Raw genomic sequence first — 20,244 nt, 5'->3', positions numbered from 1 at the left:
TGAAGTTACATGATGCTTTTATAACTTAAGATAACGTTTTATGAAGTAAATATTGCATGAGGTATGTGATATTTGGACCCTTGGATCAAGTAATTCACCTGAAGAACCCACGCCAGGAAAATGCCCCCCAAATAAAAATACACGCACAGACTGGTTTGTGGCATTGTTTTATAAAATTAGGGAGTCTGGGCATAATCTAAAGGTCCGATGGAGAGGAGAGGCCCAGAGGCCCTGAGTGTCCCCGCAGTGGGATTTCTGAGCCACTGAAGTGGTACATTTCACTGCAGAGCCACATGCAAAGTTGGTTGTGCAAATATATATGTGTATATTTCAAAATGTATGTACTGTGATTATGACCTCCCAAAGTCAATCGTGTGTAGATGACTGTCTTGGAAAACATAGATTTGGTTTGTTTATTGGGATGCTTGGCATTGGGGTGCAGGTTCTTTAAATCATTAAATAAAGAACCTCAGGGGCTTTCATTCCATCTCTTGCATCTTTCTAGAGCCCTGTTCAAGCCTGAGATCAGCTGCTCTGGCTGCAGTGAACCCCAGGGGCGAAAGTGGTTATTGGTCTGTGCCCCGCTCTGTCCTTGTGCCTGGAACAGGGGTTCCTTCCTGGAACCCCTCAGCAGCTTTGCGGTCCCTGTTCCCTGGCTGTGCAGCAACGGAAGGAGCATCCTGGCGGGCCCTCTCCACACCTGCTCTCATGCTCCTGACTCGGGGCTGAAACCCGTTTCTGCCAGCCCCTCTCGTCCTCCAACAAGCGATAAGGACCAGCATGGTGACAGTCCATCTGCTTGCTTTCCTGTGTTAAAGGACCTGCAAAGGGAGATGTGGACACGCCCTTTGAGGAAGTCCTGGAGAAGGCCAAGGCTGGGGACCCCAAGGCACAGACGGAGGTAAGGACCAGTGTCCGCGGGGAGCTCGGGCTGCGCCCAGGACAAGCTAGTGCTGAACCTGCTATCTGGGCTTGGGTACAGCCTGCCTGTACCTGCCATGCGTGGGCCCCCATGTGTGGGGTTTCCATGTTTGTGGCATGTTGCTTTTCTTCCCACCACTCTTCGGGGAGCATGTATGTGCTCACCTCTGTCCAGCTCACACCTGAACTTGGGCATCACCTCCTCTGATGCCAGCCCTGCCTCCTGCCTGTCCACATGACCCCACCCCCTCTCTCATTTCATCAGTGGAAGGGTGGGGTCCCCACACCCCGCTCTGGCTTGGGAGCACCGGATGGACAGGGTGAGGGAGCCCAAGGTTGCCTGGTTTGGGGGCGGGGCAAGGCAGGACGTGGACTGGGGGCCCGGGCGCTGCACGGGGAGGCTGCCGCGGTGTGTGGTGTGACCAGATCCCGCTTGCAGGTGGGGAAGCATTACCTGCAGCTGGCTGGCGACGGGGATGAAGAGCTCAACAACTGCACCGCCGTGGACTGGCTGACCCTCGCCGCCAAGCAGGGCCGGCGCGAGGCCGTCAAGCTTCTCCGCCGATGCCTGGCGGACAGGAGAGGTAGGTGAGGCGGCTCGGAGGGACCCACGAGGGATGCTGTACTACTCTGCTAAATTAACCAACCGAAATAGCAACAGGGAAACCTGGTGCTGGCGACACTGTTGGGAAAAATGAGTGTGGTTTCTGCTGTACTCGTGGCTTTGCCTCATAGATGGTTTGGGAGTATAACATGGGATGTTTAGGGAACAAAGCCATTTTCATCCTCTTTAACTTGTGGTGGGGTCTACAATGAGATATACCATCTGGGTTCTCATCCAAATTGAGGAGTAGACCATGGAGCCAAGTTGGAGGGCATGACAGGCCTGAGGTATGAGTAGCACTTTCTGAACTGACTTTCCATCCGGTCTGAGCGGAGCAGCTACGGACTGGGGGCCAGAGAAGGGCCCACCCAGGCTAGCACTCGGAGCCAGGACGGGCGTGGGTGTTGGGGGGCAGTGATGTGTAGCCTAGCCACTTGGGGACACTTACTATGTTATCCTGCCCAAGGGAAATGGTTCATTCCTGGTGTCAGGGTAAAGTGCTTCCTGAAGCTTCAAACCTCAGAAGAAAGATGAAAGTGTGTGTGTCTTAAAGGGGACCTCCTTTTTCCCGCTCAGATTGCAGAAGTGTTTATGGTTGTTATAGAAAACTTGAACTATATAGAAAACATAAAGATAGAAATTATCTCTAAAAATTATCTATAAACCCAGAGAGAAGTGCTCCGTAGTTTACTGTTTTTCCTTCTGGTTTTATATTGGAATTTTTTTTTTAAACGTTAGGGTTATCATACAGATATATATAAAACAAAATTTGTATACGGTATTTTTATGTATATATATTATGTATGTATATATATATAAGATATATAGAAATGATATTTATTAACATTATTTATTATTATATAGAGTCTCCTTTCTCTGCACATTAGGCTGATATCTTTAATGATTTAGAACTGTCATGTTCTGCTGGCCAGAATTTCTTACCAAGCCAGCCTCCCTTGCTCCAGGGCAGGTGGGATGGTCTTGCCCTGGCCAGTCGAGTCAGTGTGGCCCCCAGCGTTCACAGTTGGAGCCAGTGGCCTTCCCAGAGGCCCTGAGGGGGGTGGCCAGGGCAGGCCTGAGGACTGGCTGGCGTGTGAGGGAGGGGGCCAGGTCTCACGTAGCCCACACCCTCCACCTTCTCACTGAACGCATCCTGATCATAAAAGGAACGTGGGCTCTGGTGGAAGGTTAGGGAGATGCTCCAAAGGAGAAAATAATATCAGTCCGCCACCCGCATTCTCACTGTCCCCTGGGGTGGGGGAGGCCGGGCTGATATTCCTGGTAGTCCGTGTGCAGGGGGAGAGGCGGCCGCTAAACGGCCCATGAAACCTGCTCCCCATCTTTCTGTGGGCGAGTCTTTCCCCCTGGGAAAGGGCCGCCTACGTGGGGACACTGCTCCCGGCTGCCCTCGGGAAGGGCTGATGCTGTGAGTGTAGGGGTGCCCCCCGTCTTGCAGCCTGGCTGCTCACTGCAGTGAGACTGACCGGGGTTTGAGACCAGCTCAGCCTCTCTGACTCTGTGGCCTTGGCACCAAGTCCAGGCCACCACCCCTGGGTGCCTCAGTTTCTCCATCTGTAAGATGAGAAGAGTAGTACCCCACCAGAGGGGTCCTTGTGAGGCGGAACCTGGGAGGGGAAGGAGCCAGGAAGGTGGGGAAGCCTTGCCCAGCGCCAGCCCTCCGTGGCCACTCGGCGAGCGTCTGCTGAAAGGCCAGGCCGAGCCTCCCACCCTTGGGGACTCAGGCCAGACACTTGTCTGGCTGGACCTTTGTTTCTGCCCTGGTGATGAAGATGCCTGCAAAGCTGCTCGTGGGAATCTCTTCCCAAGCCCCTTCAGGCGGTGCTGGCCGGGGCTGGGGCGTCCCTGCCAGCTTCCAGGTGGGCAAGCGGGCGGCCTCAGGCCTCTGACGCCTCCCTCTCTCAGGCATCACCTCCGAGAACGAGCAGGAGGTAAGGCAGCTGTCCTCTGAGACCGACCTGGAGCGGGCTGTGCGCAAGGCGGCCCTCGTCATGTACTGGAAGCTCAACCCCAAGAAGAAAAAGCAGGTAGCCGTGGCGGAGCTGCTGGAGAACGTGGGGCAGGTCAACGAGCATGGTACGCGCTCTGTCTGTGGGGCCTCCTGGGCTTCTGTGCCGGGATCCTGGGGGCTCCTTTATGGGAGCTGGCATGGGGGGCTCCAGGGAGCTTCTTGCAGGTGTCCTGTAAGGCTGTGGAGTGTCCTTCCTGGGTGTCTTGTTCCTGGCACCCCTCAGGGCCCCCCCAGCTCTGGTTCTACCTGACCCGCTCCACCCCTAGGGTTGTCTCACCTGCTGCCCACGGGCGGAGCTGCAGGCCTTGGCATGTCCAGGGTGTCCTCCTCCTCCTGAAGGGGACAGGGAGTGGGGAGGGTGAGAGGTGCCAGCAGTGACCTGGGTCCCCGAATCCCCAAGAGCCTCTCCAGGGCTGGCCCCTTTGCCAGCCTCTTCAGTGCCCCCACCTCCTTCTAACCCGGCTTTCCGAGAAGGGCACGGGCAGCTGGAAGGACAGATGGACCAGGAGAGTGGGCGTTACTGACTGGGTGTGGTCTCTCCATTTCCAGGGTCTGGGCTGACTTCTGTCTCTTGGTAACCTTGATAAGCACCTGGCCAGGGCTCCATCCAGCTCCCTCCTGCCCCGAGGGGGAGATGGTGGGGGTGGGGCTGGGGCCACCTGCCGACACATCAGAGAAGATGAGTGGGTGGGCACCTCTGCCCCTTCTCCGGGCCGGACTCTTTTCTGATCTCTGATCCTCTAGGGTCTGACAGAGGCGGCCGTGAGGCTTGGGGCTCCAGTCGCAGGACCCCCGAGAGGCGTGCTTGACCTGACAGGTCCGGCCGCCCCTCGTGGAGCCCCAGTGACCCTGCGGGACCATGGCCCCGCCCTGTCCTGCTGCCCCCTCACCCACTCTGGGCTCCTGTGGCCCCTCCCAGTCACGGTGCCCCTCCCCATGTGTTGTCTCACCCTGTGGTCCAGCCCCTACCTGACCCGACCCTGCAAAGACCACTTGGAGCCTGACATGGGAGAGCCCAGTGAACGCCTGCCTGGGTGTGGGCGTTGTGGGGGGAAGGTGTCGACAGAGGGCAGGATATCTCAGTCCTGGCTCTGTGTTCACCCACTGAACCGACTTTTGCACCAGGGCTGGGGACACAGGAAGGCCTGCCCAGTGGCCCTGGGGAGCTTGGTTTCTTCCAGGGGAAGATCACACCAAGGGACAATGTCAGCAAAGGTGTCCGGGGGCTGGCTGTGCTGATCAGAGAGTGTGGTGTGTCCAGGGCTTGGACTGTGCCCAGCGGGGCCCACGTCACCTTGTAATGGAGATTGAGCAGTGGTGGTCCCAAGGGTTGACCTTGCACAGCCCTCCAGGGCCGCATGGGGGACACTGGCAAGTTTCTGGGGGCTTGCAGGGGATGGGGGCTTCCCTCATAGCTCAGTTGGTAAAGAATCCGCCTGCAATGCAGGAGACCCCAGTTCAATTCCTGGGTCGGGAATATCCGTTGGAGAAAGGATAGGCTACGCACTCCAGTATTCATGGTCTTCCCTGGTAGCTCAGCTGGTAAAGAATCTGCCTGCAATGCAGGAGACCTGGGTTCCATCCCTGAGTTGGGAAGATCTCCTGGAGAAAGGAAAAGGCTACCCACTCCAGTATTCTGGCCTGGAGAATTCCATGAACTGTGTAGTCTGTGGGGTCGCAAAGAGTCAGACATGACTGAGCGACTTTCATTCACTCACTGCAGGGGATGGGGCAGTCAGCCGGCCTTGACTCTCCCCCGCTCTGTCCCTGCAGATGGCGGGGTGCAGCCCGGGCCCGTCCCCAAGTCCCTGCAGAAGCAGAGGCGGGTGCTGGAACGCTTGGTCAGCAGTGAATGTGAGTACGGCCGCCAGTCCTGTGCTAGCGACACCTTTGGCCATGCTGTCGCCCCCACCACCCCGGGCTTCATGTCTGCGCCCCCCAACTCCCCATCAGTCCAGGCCCGGCCCCCAGGGTCTCAGAGGCTGACAGATCTTCCTTCCAGTCCCTTCAGGGCTATTGGTTGGGTGTTGGTGTTCTGGGCTCTGGGATTTGGACCCCACCCACTGGGAGCACATACACACTGGAGGGACGAGAGGGCAGTGTAACTGTCCCTGATGGAGAAGGATGCTGGGGCCTATGATGGCTGTGAGCCAGCAATGGTGGGGAGGTGGGTAGCCCGCGAGGGGCAAGGAGGTGGATGCTCCAGACTGAGTGAGCGAACCTCATTGGCAAAGGCCTGGGAGCACCCAGCTGGGAGTGGGGGCTGCCGCCAGCATGGGCTGTGGGGAGGTGGGGATATCGGGCTGAACTTGGGGGTGGGGGGTAATGAAGATTTGGGCACATGCCTGGCACATAGTAGGACCTTGGAGGATGCGTATTGGCTGGAGGGGCTAGTAGGTGGCTGGGCTGCAGGGGTCAGGGCCGAGGGAGTACAGGGGTCCGAGCAGCACGGGCGGAAAATGTTCTGAAGAAGGGTCCGCATGGAGCCTGGCTCAGGCAGCCCCCCAGGACTTGAAGGGTTGGGGGACACTTCTGGGGAGGGACGGTGGGTCCGCAAGGCCAGGAGGCCTTGGCAGGCTGGCCTGCCTTTCTCTCCTCTCATTGTCCGGGCCCGAGAGCGGTCGCCCGTCTCCAGCCTGACCCCAACACAGCTGCTGCCCACCATGTGCCCATCTCCACGGGGCGGCAGTGCTCACGGTCTCACCGACCTCGCGTGTGTCCTCTCCTGTGCTTCAGCCAAGAGCTACATAGCCCTGGATGACTTTGTGGAGATCACCAAGAAGTACGCCAAGGGCATCATCCCCACCGACCTGTTCCTGCAGGATGACGATGATGACGAGGTGGCGGGCAAGAGTCCCGAGGACCTACCCCTGCGCCTGAAGGTGAGCCCTTGGCCCGGGCCACCTGCCTGCCCGGGTGCCCCCCAGGAAGTTGTAGGTGGGAGACCTCGCCCAGCAGGGAACCTCCAGGGCTGTGTCGCTTGTCCTGGGGAGGCCTGTGCCGCCAGGTCGTCCACATAGCTGCATAAGGATGCGTCCTCGTGAAAGGAGGCCTCCTGCACACGCTCAGGCTCTGGAGGCAGGGGCGCTGTTGGGGTTGGGCGGGCCCAGTGGTTGCTGGACGTGCACGGGCATCTTTGCATCCTTCCCTGCAAAACGCCGTGTGGGGAGCAGGGTGCTGTGCGCTGGAGACCACCTTTCACTTAGACTCCATCCTTTGGAAAAATTGTCTGTTTATGGCCCAGAGGAGAGGTCAGTTCCTCAAAGGTGCCTCCCTCCAGAAGCAAAGTGCGGTCTTGTGTTCAGGAGGGCTCTGCGGTGGTGTCTGTTTATCTGGATCTGCAGGGGTTCGAGGAGTGAGCAGGTGTGGAGAGGGTGGGAGGGGAGGTGACCGAGGGCAACCTGAAGGTGGACGGGGTTGGGGAGGAAGCTCATGTTCACCAACGCCTCCCACCAGCGAGCAGCCGTGATTACAAGGGATGAGCACGGAGCGTCTGGATCTGTGCCGACAGCCAGGAGTGGCTGCTCATGCTCCTGGAGTCACAGCTTTTGTTTTCCTGGCCATGTGGTTTGTGACTAAAGGGGACAGATATAAGCCTTGGTGAAGTGTGACCACGCCCCCCTTCACCAGTTTCCCCAAGTTCAGCTCAGGGGGTTGAATTCGTCTTCTGTATCTCCCTTTGCTGAGAGCACCAGGATTTTCAGAAGTCTGGCCACCTGGCCCCAGACAGGTCCATCCCCACTCGTGGCCAAGGGGACCCGGCCAGCACAGGGGGCCTCTGGGCAGGCAAAGCATCGCAGAGCCCCTGGCATTGGTCCCCCAAGAGTCTGTAGGGTTCTGTGCTTCCCCAGCTCCTGGGCTCGTGTAACCTGCCCACAGTATGGTTGGAGTGTGAGCAGGGTTGGGGCCGGTGATGGGACGTGTGCTGGTGTGTCCTCATCCCAGACACGGCCTCAGTGTAAGCCCCGTGCTAGGGGCTGAATATGAGGGCTCAGAAAGCCGCCCTTGTGGGTTGAGAGGCCACCTCTGGGAAGCAAGTTCCTCAGAGAAGCTGTAGCCCAGAGGGTGGGTGTGAAGGCCACGCTCCGGACCAGCAAGCTTGCTGAGAGCCCCTGAGGGCAGGTAGGGCGTCGGGGTGAAGGTTCTGAGGCGCAGGGTCAGGACGGCCCAGAAGCTGGGCCGGGGAGGTCACCGCTTTTATTGAGGGCCCACCTGGGGGCAGGCCTGGGCTAAGTGTGTTCCAAATGCCATGAGAGAAGCATGTTCTCACTAACATGAGAGAGGAAAGGTGGAGCGTTTGCCATGGTTCTTGGCTAAAGAGGAGGTGCTCCCCAAATGCCAGTGAGGGTCAAAGGTGAGGGAAGAAGACCCGTGGGCCAGGCGGTCCCAGCCTGGACAGCCTAGTTTGCATTGTCCTGGCATACTTACTAATAATGCCTGCTTTCAAAAGCATCTCAATGTGCACAGCAAGTTATGTCACATTCCTTACCAGCGACAAACTCGGTGCTGTAAGATGTCTGAAGCTCCTTTTTGTGAAAAAGAGATTTAAAGTATTCTGACAAGAAACAAGGCTATTTTTAAATTTTTTTCATTTTTTGCAATTGTTGTCAGAGCACTTTCATTGCTTTACAATTTATCTCATTAAAAGTGTTCTGGAAGGCTTCCCTGGTGGCTCAGTGGTAAAGAATCTGCTTGGCAATGCAGAGGACACAGGTTCTATCTCTGATCCGGGAAGATCCCACATGCTGTGGAGCAACTTAACCCGCAAGTACAAGTACTGAAGCTCGTGCACTTAAAAGCCTGTGTTTCACGACGAGAGGCCACTACAGTGAGAAGCCCACGAACTGCATCGAAGAGTAGCCCCGGCTGTCTGCGACTAGAGGAAAGAGCCCACGTGGAAACAAAAGACCCATCTCAGCCAAAAAAAAAAAGTGTTTTGGAAAAGAGAGAATGAATTGGAGCAGAATGAATTTCCTGGAGCTCAAAGCTGTCCCGGCCTTTATTAACCACCCCCTGGGGACAGAGAAGGGGCATGTGCCTGGGGAGGGCCCGGCACCCCCAGTGGAAAGTGCCAGACACCCCTCTGCAAGCTGACGTGACCCCCAGGGACGTTCCAGGCTCCAGGCTTCTCCAGCCTTTGTGACAGATGAAACCTTCTTAAAGATGGATTCAGAAATGTCTTAAAATCCTAACAGTGTTCGCATCACATTATTGAAAGTCCGGCACGTGGACGTTCGCTCAGGTCTGAGCAGGGTCTCAGTGAACCAGCCCGGACCCTCTGGGCGAGTGGTGGCCTCCTTGGTTGGCTGCCCAGGTCAGTACCGGGCAGTTCTCTTCAGTTTTTCCCGTCAGCCAGGCGTGTCCGTGCTGAAGGCTGCTGGTGACTGCAGCCTGGGTCAGGGTGCCCTTTCCCGTCCTGTCATGAACTGACTCCCTACTCGTTTTTTAAAAACTTCTTTCCTGCTCAAAGTGAAGTTCATTTTAATTTGGACTGCCTCTACAGAAAAGGTTTCTAGTCTCACAATTTGGTGGGGTCCCAAGTAGTAGGGCTTGGGTAGAAGCGACAGGGGACAGAACAGGGACCTTAAAGGACAGCTGTGGTCACGGCGGCCACAGGGGCTCACTGTGCCAGCAGAGGCCAGCACTGTTGGACTTCAGGTTCTAGAAGCTTCGTTGTCTTTTAAATGTCCTCTCAACCGTGTGATTGTGTGGTCTCAATAGGCAAAAAAAAAAAAAAAACCAAAAAAACAATAAATAATGTGAATGGTTTTGAGCATTAGGAGTTGTTTCAGGTTAATTTTAAGGTGCCAGCTACTTGGATGCCTCCAGGCCAGCTCCCCCAAGGCTGCTCAGCACTGACTGTGCAGAGAGAGAATGGAGGCGAGAACAGGAGCACTGGGTGCCTTTGGTCTGTCTGGTTAGAGAGGCCCCATCGACAGGAGTTAGCAGAGCAGACAGCGGCTGACGCACGCATGGGCTCTTTCTGTTGCTGGTGTTTCTGGCTTTTGGTCGAAGGGGCTCCTGCAGAGCTGGAGCAGATTCTGGAGACACTGGTTTGCTGTCTGGCAAGTGTCAGATATGTGGGTGATACCACTCTAATGGCAGAAAGCGAAAATAAACTAAAGAGCCTCTTAATGAAGGTGGAAGAGGAGAGTGAAAAAGCTGGGTTGAAACTCATTATTTAAAAAACAGGGGATCATGGCATTTGGTCCCATCATTTCATGGCAAATAGAAGAAAAAGTGGAAGGAGTGACAGATTTTACTTCTTGGGCTCCAAAATCATTGCGGATGGTGACTGCAGCCATGAAATTAAAAGATGCTTGCTCCTTGGAAAGAAAACTATGACAAACCTTGACAGTGTATTAAAATCCAGATGCATCACTTTGCTGACAAAGGTCTGGATAGTCAAATCTATGGTTTTTCCAGTAGTCACGTGTAGGCGTGAGAGTTGGATCATAAAGAAGGCTGAGAGGTGAAGAATTGATGCTTTCGAATTGTGGTGTTAGAGAAGAGTCTTGAGAGTCCCTTGGACTGCAAGATCAAACTAGTCCATCCTAAAGGAAATCAACCCTGAATATTCATCGGAAGGACTGTTGCTGAAGCTCTAATACTTTGACTACCTGATGCGAAGAGCTGACTCATTGGAAAAGACCTTGATGCTGGGAAAGACTGAGGGCAAAAGGAGAAGGGAACCACAGAGGATGAGACGGTTGGATGGCATCACTGACTCAGTGGACATGAATTTGAGCAAACTCCAGGAGATAGTGGAGGACAGGGGAGCCTGGTGTGCTGCAGTCCATGGGGTCGCAAAGAGTCAGACCTGACTTAGCAGCTGACCAACAACAAGTGTCAGAAATCCCCACCAAGGCTGACTTTATGGTATTCGAAGTTCCTTGGTACCCTACTCCAGACACGGTGAGCACTGGGTCTCCTCCTGGGGAAGCTGGCCCATGAGCTGGGGGAGCCCTGAGCTGGTTTGTTGGTTTCATCATTTTCTTACTTGTTCTGAAACAGAGGGTAAGTGGACTGTTAGTTGAATGAGGAATGCAGCTCTTTGAACATATACAAGTGGGTTTCCCAGGTGGCTCAGTGGTAAAAGAACCCGCCTGCCAATGCAAGAGACTCGAGAGATACTGATTCGATCTCTGGGTCAGGAAGATCCCCTGGAGCAACCCCCTCCAGTGTTCTTGCCTAGAGAATCCCATGGACAGAGGAGCCCTGCAGGCTACAGTCCATGGGGTCGCACAGAGTCACACACAGCTGAGCATGCATGCACTACCCCATGTGGGTGTCTATAGAAGTACGCACACACACACACTCCCGTGGGTGTCTATAGAAGTGCACACACACACACACACACACACACACACATTGTTAAACACTCCTGTTTCCCCTGTAAGCCCAGGTCCCTCTTACCTGGAAAACTCACTCTGCCAGCTACTCCCGGGAGTCCTGGTCATCCAGAGTTGACACCCCAGCCTCTTGGGCAGATGACAGCCACACCCCAATGTTGCCACTCAGTGTGGTCCCCCAGGATCCCAGCTCCTCCTTTGCCCTTATGTTCATGGGGCAGAAAGAGCGTGTCCCCAGGACGTAGATGGAGGCGGGGCTGCCCACCTCACCCGGCTACTGACCGGGCTTCCATCACATTGCCCCTCAAATGGGCTGTGGGCTCAGCTGGGCTTCCCTGCCCTGACGTGGGTGTTCCTCACAAGGACCGCCCCTCTTCAGCATGGTCCAGTCCACGCCCCTGACCTCCTTGCATGAGCCCTAGCACGGTCATGGACACGTTCTCTTCTCAGCTCCTTCAGCTTCTCTCCTGTCTCCCCGGAGCCCTGGTGGAGCTGAGAGCTTCAGGACCAGGCAGGAGTGGGGGCCGCCCTGGATGGCAGGAGCATCCCTGCCTCCTGCCCGAGGCTGGTCCCCCACTCGCCTCCCTGCCAGCCCCTCAATCCTCTTCTCTTGTGGGAATGGACGAGTGTTTCCGCTGCCCTGGCCTCTGTGTACAGTCTGTGGGGGGCGGTGGGACGTGAGGCGGGGAGCACCCCCCGCGGGCTGTGTGTATGTTCTGAGCACACGGGTGTGCAGGGGTGGGTGGTGCAGGCGGCGGGTGTCGGGGCTCCTGCTGCAGTGAAAATGTCACATCAGCCCTGTTACAGCTGAATCATTTCCATTCACGTGGCGTGAACTCTCCTTTCTGGAGTCCCCACTCCTGGGACGGGCAGGGCCCAGGGTAGGCTGGTAAAGCAGCACTTCCTCTCCCCGTTGGTGGGTCACCTCCCCCCCCACCCACCCCCCATCCACCAGAGACAGAGGCTCAGGAGGTGAAGTCCTCATCACAGGGGTGGCTGAGATGCAAGTAGCCTGGTCCTCTGTTGTCTTTGCAAGTGTGAGGCCCCATGGGGAAGGAAGAGGGGGCCAGGTGGGCTCCCCGAGGCACCCAAGATCTCACAGGGGAGACGGGCACTCATGAGCCTGGAGACCCTTGTGGACAGTCGGGTACAGTCAGGGACTAGGGATGGGCAGGAGGTAGAGGGCAGACCCTGCGGGACTGGGTAGAATCAAGGGCAGGTTTGTGGGGGCCGTGTGCAGCATGAGCACCTAGAGAGAGAGCTACAGGTGGAAGGACTTTGCAGACCGAGGGACCCGTCGTTGGTTGAAACAGCGGGTGAGTTCACTTTGCCCAGGGCCAGGCCCCGGCTTCAGGGAGACTGGAAGGGTTAACCAGGGAGCAGTGACGTGGCACAGAGCCGTCCAGGTTCTAACGCCCCTCCTTTGTCTCCACCCCTCCTCCCAGGTGGTCAAGTACCCCTTGCACGTCATCATGGAGCTCAAGGAATACCTGATTGACCTGGCGTCCCGAGCGGGCGTGCACTGGCTGTCCACCCTCGTGCCCACCCACCACATCAACGCCCTGGTCTTCTTTTTCATCATCAGCAACCTCACCATCGACTTCTTCGCCTTCTTTGTGCCCCTGGTCGTCTTCTACCTGTCCTTCATCTCCATGGTCATCTGCACCCTCAAGGTTTTCCAGGACAGCAAGGCCTGGGAGAGCTTCCGCGCGCTCACCAGCCTGCTCCTGCGCTTCGAGCCCAACCTGGACGTGGAGCAGGCCGAGGGGAACTTCGGCTGGAACCACCTGGAGCCCTATGTCCACTTCCTGCTGTCCGTCTTCTTCGTCATCATCTCCTTCCCCATCGCCAGCAAGGACTGCATGCCCTGCTCGGAGCTGGCCGTCGTGTCGGTCTTCTTCACGGCCACCAGCTACATGAGCCTGAGCACCTCGGCCGAGCCCTACACCCGGAGGGCCCTGGTGACCGAGGTGGCGGCCGGCCTGCTCTCCCTGCTGCCCACCATGCCCGTCAACTGGCGCTACCTGAAGCTCCTGGGCCAGACCTTCTTCACGGTGCCCGTGGGCCACTTGGTCGTGCTGAACGTGAGCGTGCCCTGCCTGCTGTACGTCTACCTGCTCTATCTGTTCTTCCGCATGGCCCAGCTGAGGAACTTCAAAGGCACCTACTGCTATCTGGTCCCCTACCTGGTCTGCTTCATGTGGTGCGAGCTGTCGGTGGTCATCCTGCTCGAGTCCACCGGCCTGGGGCTGGTGCGGGCGTCGGTGGGCTACTTCCTCTTCCTCTTCGCTCTCCCCATCCTGGTGTTCGCCCTGGCGCTGATGGGCGTGGTGCAGCTGGCCCGCTGGTTCGTGTCCCTGGAGCTCACCAAGATCGCCGTCACCCTGGTGCTCTGCAGCGTCCCCCTGCTGGTCCGCTGGTGGACCAAGGCCAACTTCTCGGTGGTGGGGATGGTCAAGTCCCTGACGCGGAGCTCCATCGTCAAGCTCATCCTGGTGTGGCTCACGGCCATCGTGCTCTTCTGCTGGTTCTACCTGTACCGCTCGGAGGGCATGAAGGTCTACAACTCCACACTGACCTGGCCGCAGTACGGCTTCCTGTGCGGGCCGCGGGCCTGGAAGGAGACCAACATGGCCCGCACCCAGATCCTGTGCAGCCACCTGGAGGGCCACCGGGTCACATGGACCGGCCGTTTCAAGTACGTGCGCGTGACCGAGATCGACAACAGCGCTGAGTCGGCCGTCCACATGCTGCCGCTCTTCCTGGGCGACTGGCTGCGCTGCCTCTATGGTGAGGCCTACCCGTCCTGCAGCCCCGGCAACGTCTCCACGGCCGAGGAGGAGCTCTGCCGCCTCAAGCTCCTGGCCAAGCACCCGTGCCACATGAAGAGGTTCGACCGCTACAAGTTCGAGATCACAGTGGGCATGCCCTACAGCGGTGCCAACGGCAGCCGCGGGCCTGAGGAGGACGACGTCACCAAGGACATCGTGCTGCGGGCCAGCAGCGAGTTCAAGGACGTGCTCCTTCACTTGCGCCAGGGCAGCGTCATCGAGTTCAGCACCGTCCTGGAGGGCCGCCTGGGCAGCAAGTGGCCCGTCTTCGAGCTCAAGGCCATCAGCTGCCTCAACTGCATGGCGCACCTCGTGCCCGCCCGGCGGCACGTGAAGGTAGAGCGGGACTGGCGGAGTGCCGTGCACGGTGCCGTCAAGTTCGCCTTCGACTTCTTCTTCTTCCCCTTCCTGTCGGCGGCCTGAAGACGCGCCCCCTGCAGGAGCGGCGGTTGCGCGTGGCTGCCAGGACCTCCCCCGTGTGCACCCCCCCCCTCCCCCAGACCCAGCTGGACGGCGCCACACTCATCTGTGTGTGTGTGTGTGTGGGTGGGTGGGTGGGTGGGTGGGTGTGCAAATGCAGGGCTTCGGAGATCCTCAGTCGCTCGCAGCCGGCTCCCACCTCCGTGAACAGGCTGACCGCTGTAGCTCTGTCCACCCTGAGCACCCGGCGTGGTTGGAAATTGCATGCCCGGCCTCCACCCGTAGCCCCGACCTCTCCGCGTGCAGCTGGTGTGCCAGCCAGACTAGGATTCCGGCGCCCGGAAAGCACTTTACAGACACTTGTTCTCCTCCTGCACCTCCTCCACGCACGACCCCCGCCCCCCACCCCCTCATTTACTTCCGTTTGAGTTTGTTCTTTGAATAACTAGTAGTCCTGCCGTGTAAATTTGATAGCCTTTCTTATTTATTTGATCGCTGCTCAGCCTTGACAGCTGTTTGCCAAGCCCAGGGGTGGGGGAGTGGGCCTGCAGAGCTGCTCTGTCACCTGCCTGGGGCCCCGCCTGATTCTGAGATGGAGGCCACGTGGGCAGAAGCCCTGAGCTCTGCATGCAGCAGCCTACCCGCCTGGAGGCTCTCCTGCCTGGTGGGTTGTGGGTGAGTTTGCCAGGGTCTTGTCTGAATCCACAGGGACCATCCCTGGGTAGATGCAGGTTTGATCCCTGGGCCAGGAAGAGCCCCTGGAGAAGGAAATGGCTACCCACTCCAGTATTCTTGCCTGGAGAATCCCATGGACAGAGGACCCTGGCAGGCTACAGTCCATGGGGTCGCAAAGAGTTGGACATCATGGAATCTGGATTGCAAACCCTTCCCAGTGCTCAGAAAAGCTAGACCGTGTTCAGAACCAGAAAGCAGAAAGTCAAGGTCCTGAAGCAGCTGAAATAAAAACCTTCGATGAAATTTGCTGTCCTTTAAGTCATTTTTTTTAAAAGCACATGCTAGAGAATCAACAGGTGTCTACACTTGCACTGAATTACGCACAAGTACAGTTTGAGTGACAAAGAGCAGAATACTCAGTAAGCAACCCCAGCCCCACTGGGCTAGGGACCCCACCACCCAGCTGTCCATTCAGGCCTTACTAGGTGTGAAATGCACAGGGTTACAATGATTTGAGAAACTCAGCGCTGCTGAGAGGATTCAATACGTGGTTGTTCGTGACTCAGTAGCTGCCGCCTTGTTCAGGAGTGTGTTTTTTGAAACCATATCCTGTGTTCAGAAATGAACGATGATAATCCCATAGCATTATCATCACAACTTGAGCCATGTTGGGGGGCTCGAGCAGCTTGAGGTCCCTCAGAAACCTTAGCACCCTGGGTGGGGGTACCTGTCTGTCCGGGTCCCTTGGGCAGGAGGACATGTCCGCCTGGGTCCCTCTCGTCCCTGGCAACCTCTCCTGCCCCCTAGTGGGCTGTGCCCCCACCCAGTGAGCAGGAAGTCCAGTTCATTGTGTGGTTAGGAAACCTGGAGTTGTTCACACATTCGTCTGTGGTCGGGACTTGGTTCAGGGAGCGGCTGCCTCCTTTTTGAAGACTCACCTCAGCGTGGTGGCCGGCAGCTGCCTGTGTCCCTGTACAGCTGACCCTTCCTGTTTTGTCCTCCAGCCTGGTCAGGTCTGCCTGACATCCCACGTGTTGGGAGGTGCTCAGGAGGGCAGTGGCCTCAGAGCTGTGTGTTTGCTCCTAGGTTTCTTCCCAGGCAGTGAGATGAGGTTAAAGGTCAGCCCCACCCCTCTTCTGATCTGGAGGTTTATGAGGCCCTGAAATGCGTTCATAGTTCAGCTCTGCCTCCCAGACTCCCCACAGATGGTCCAGTCGGGGAGAGCGGGGCAGGCGGAGTTGCCTGGTTTTCTGAGTGAATGCAGATGACCTCATCTCATCCTTCCAGGCCTGGGGGAGGTGCCGTGACAACACTGATCTGCAGAAAACAGGTTCGGGAGAGGAGGTCACACTGAACAATGGGGCCAGAATTAGACCGTGGTTCCCTGGGCCACACTGTTACTCTGTTCCCCACAGAGCTGCCCCCTGAAGGAACAGAAGGTGGGGTCGTCTCATGGGGGGATTGCCCTGGATCGGCCGTTCAGCCCCTGTCCCCAGGTTTCAGCATCCTGATCTATAAAATGGTGAGTCTGGGTTAGATCAGTGGTTTGCAAAAACTACTGGGTTGGCCAAAATATTCACTTGGGTTTTTCCATAGGAGGGGACAGAAAAACCCAAACAGACTTTTTGGCCAACCTAATACCTAGCAATGAAACCCTTTTTTAAAAGATGTACAGAACTCCAAGTGAAAACAGTGTTATTTGTAAGTTTCGATGTAACCTCAACAGCAGACGAGAATGGAGGCCACCTGGCTGGTTAGAACCCCTTGTCCCAGCTGTGTGACCTCAGACAGCTTCACCCTTTCCAGGCCTCCGGTGCCTCTTCTATGACTGGGGAATGTGAGAGGGCTGACCTCATTGGTTGTTTTTAGGGACTAGACTAGTTAATTTTATTGCAGGGTGGTCCCAATAGTGTCAGGCACTAGTAAAATACTGATTTGTGAATGTTTTAAACATAGTTAAACATTCATGGAACTTCAGAACTGGTTAAGAACCTTATACAGGCCCTTGGGCTTCCCAGGTGGCTCAGAGGTAAAGAATCCATCTGCAATGCAGGAGATGGAGGGTCAATCCTGGAGATGTGGGTTCAATCCCGGGTTGATCCCCTGGAGAAGGAAATGGCAGCCGACTCCAGTATTCTTGCCTGGAAAGTTCCATGGACAGAGGATCCTGGCAGGCTACAGTCCATGGGGTTGCAAAGAGTCAGGTATGACTGAGCACACACAAAACACACATATAAGCCCTCACCAGAAGAATGTCCCTTCTAGCTTTTTAAAAACTTAACCTTTGTGAAAATAATTCATGTTTAGCTGAACAGAACTTACTGGAGTGGCTGAATCCCAACAGGAGCCTGGTTTTGGATGGTGCTCTGTCTATACCCTCTCCCCCAACACCACACCCCCCGGGACCCACCGTCTTGCCTTTCTCTCTGCATCACGACTTTAATTCCTCATGGCTACACATCCAGAAAAGGTTGGCTGGTATGTGTGGCTTATGATCTCAAACATTCCTTATTTAACCTAACGAGCTTTGGATGCATCGCTGCCGCCCTCGAACAAATATTTATGGCACTGTGATGCTGAGCAGATGCTGTAATTCCACGGTTTGAGTCAAACCCAAGTCCCACCCTCGGGAAAATCACCCAAGTCAGATGTGAGTGGGCCCTGATTCAGTCAGAAGTGCCTCCCTGCCTTCACACACAGGAAGTGCTGTGGGGGCCCAGAGAGGGTGGAACCCAGCCTGGGGTGGGAGACAGGGCCGGAAGGCTCCTGGGAGGTTATGGGGTCTGCCCTGTTTTGATAACAAGGGGAAGGGGGGATTTGGCGAGGACAGAGGAAGACTTTTCAACCTTCAGGGCACCCATCGGAGCCTCAGGCATCACCCAGAACAACGGGGGTCCCAGAGGATAGAGCCTGGGGTCCAAGGGCCAGGGTGGGATTGAGTCTTGGTCCTGCAGGCTGCTGCAGCCCCTCTCTTGGCTCTGAAGCCAGGGCCCTGGTAAGGTCAGGAAAATGGACCTGAGGGCACTTTAAAGACACAGTGTGGAGGAGGAAAGGGACAGTGGAAAGACCACCCCCGCTTTCCCAGCAGACCTGGCCAGCTGGCCCTTCAGAGGCAGATGCTGCTTCTTTGAACACTTTCCACGGGACCATAAACATCAGAAGGCCCTTGGTCCCTGTGGTCCTGAGGATCCCTGGCCTGTTCGCCGTCCTCCTTTCCTGTTGATAAACAGGCCGCTGCCTGCAGGGCCCAGGACCAGATGGTAGACGCATGGAGGGATTTACAGAGGTCAGGCTGTTGGGAGCAAAGGCCCCTGCTTCCGGGAGCTGATCCCCACTCCCTGCGAGGAGGGGAGGGGACCCAGGTCTCTGAGCATCACTATGGGCCTGGCACTTTGTGAGGCCGTTTGGTCCTGATGACTAGGTCCCATGACCTGCCACTGCCCTCCCAAACATACACACGTGAGGATTAAAGGTTCATGTTTGTGTTGTGTGGACTTGGCCAAAGCCACACGGCCAGGAGGTGGCAGAGCTGGACAGAAGCAAAGCCTGCTCTTTTACAGAGCCGTGAAGAAACCACCATTTACCTGGGCCACAAAATCCCTCTTCAGAACAGAGGTGTTGCCCTCGGACCTGCCAGGAAAGAACAGTGCTGACCGCAGGAGCCACCAGCAGCTTACCCCATGTCTGAGCAGTCACAGGGGCCTTCACCCTCTCTGGGTCTGCAATGTCGTTGGGTGGGGAGTGGGGTCTCACGATGCTACCATGAAACCATCACAGCCTTTGCACTGCGCAGGGAAGACTCTGTTTGAGACCTAGAGAGGGTTTGGTACCAGTTTCCCATACACTGCAATGAGACCACCAAATGCCAGGACTCAGAGGGGCATCTTTCACGGAACCTTCCCTGTCCATCTTCTCTGGGGGTGGAGAGCAGTATATCAGAAAGACGGCTCTCAAAAAAATAAAAATTAAAAAGAAATAAAAATTTTTAAAAAACAAAGAAAGACTGCCCTCCCCTTGTGGACATGCCTCTGAAGACCGATTCTTCAGGACTTCCCAGGTGGTCCAGTGGTTAAGAATTCGCCTTCCAATGCAGGGGAACATGGGTTTGATCCCTGGTCAGGAGACTAAAATCCCACCTGAAAAAGTTAAAGAAGTAGTGAAAGTCCTTAATTGTGTCCGACTCTGCAACCCCATGGACAGTAGCCCACCAGACTCCTCTGTCCATGGGGATTCTCCAGGCAAGAATACTGTGCTGTGGTGCAAATTAAGCCTGTGCCCCGAAGTACTGAGCCTGTGTGCTCTAGAGCCCATGCACCCCAGCATGGAAAGCCTGTGCTCCACAGCAAAGACCCAGTGCAGCCAAAAAAAAAAAAAGATCAATTTTTCAACATTCACTTATTCAAATGCTCTTTTCCTTTTTTTTTTTTTTTTTTCCATTTCCATTCCTGTATCCCAATCACACCTCATGTAACTGCAAAAACTCAAATTTCTCCAAGTACCTATTTCAAAGTTGTCCATAAAGCAGGACCTTGTCGTTCCTGAACATGCTGTGAGACCACAGAACCCTTTAACCCTCCCAGTTCCCAATCTGCATGTCTGGGTATCAGGGTTGAATCCACACCGGCCTGCTGTGCGCACATGAACCTCACTGTGAAGCTCTGGGAGAGTGCACTTCGGCTGGCTGGGTCTCCACCTGGGGACCAATGCCACTCGGTCATCATGAAAAAGAAAGAGTGTTCATTTGTTCCCCAAATTGGTGAAGAGCAGTTTGAGGTTCTTCTGTCATTGAAGCTGAAGCACACACTAGAGGCATGCTGATGGAGGAGGACAGTGGCTTCCTCCTGTTACACAGAGGACAGAGAGGCTCGGTGTTATGACCACAGTGCCCTTGACAGGCGGAAATTCCCAGGGGCCTCAAACCCTTACTGCAGATAGGGGAAGAAGGGGTTATAAATCGTGTATGAAATGGATGGATGAAAAAATAAAATATACACGGTAGCTACTTTTAGAAAGTAGCAAGAGGAAGAGATTAGGATAGTCTTCAAAGGGTCTGTAGTTAACCTCTTTATAATAAAATTTTGGGATAAAAAGTTCCCCCATGATCTAACTATTTGTGCACCCAACCACTCGTATTTTGATGTGTTCTTGGGAACTCGCTTATGTCACGTTCTTAAAAGTGGTGTGAGGAACTTCCCAGATGGTCCAGTGGTTGCGACTTCACCTTCCAATGCAGGGGGTGTGGGGGTTCCATCCCTGGTCGGGAGTTAAGATCCCACGTGCCTCACAGCCAAAAGAGACAAAAAAAACCCAAAACATAAAGCAGAAGCAACAAATTCAACAAAAGCTTTAAAAATGGCCCACGTTAAAAAAAATCTGTAAAAAAAAAAAAAAGTGATATGAACCTAAAATTCT

The 20,244-nt window shown here is 55.6% G+C and overlaps 1 protein-coding gene across 2 annotated transcripts in view; it reads left to right on the top strand.

Annotated features, from left to right (window-relative positions):
* WFS1 (wolframin ER transmembrane glycoprotein) overlaps nt 1-15,135 on the top strand; it is a 31,970-nt gene extending 16,835 nt beyond the window's left edge. For both annotated transcript variants that reach the window (XM_070791768.1, XM_070791769.1), the window contains exons 3-8: nt 819-901; nt 1,361-1,505; nt 3,449-3,619; nt 5,328-5,408; nt 6,291-6,436; nt 12,352-15,135. In XM_070791768.1, coding sequence (XP_070647869.1) covers nt 819-901; nt 1,361-1,505; nt 3,449-3,619; nt 5,328-5,408; nt 6,291-6,436; nt 12,352-14,160 — 2,435 coding nt within the window. In that variant the 3' untranslated portion in view covers nt 14,161-15,135. The remainder of the gene's footprint in view (nt 1-818; nt 902-1,360; nt 1,506-3,448; nt 3,620-5,327; nt 5,409-6,290; nt 6,437-12,351) is intronic.
* The last annotated feature ends 5,109 nt before the right edge of the window (nt 15,136-20,244 follow it).

Source organism: Bos indicus, chromosome 6 (assembly GCF_029378745.1).
Source record: "Bos indicus isolate NIAB-ARS_2022 breed Sahiwal x Tharparkar chromosome 6, NIAB-ARS_B.indTharparkar_mat_pri_1.0, whole genome shotgun sequence".
Taxonomy (NCBI): Eukaryota; Metazoa; Chordata; class Mammalia; order Artiodactyla; family Bovidae; genus Bos; species Bos indicus.
This window is presented reverse-complemented; position numbering and strand designations above follow the sequence as displayed.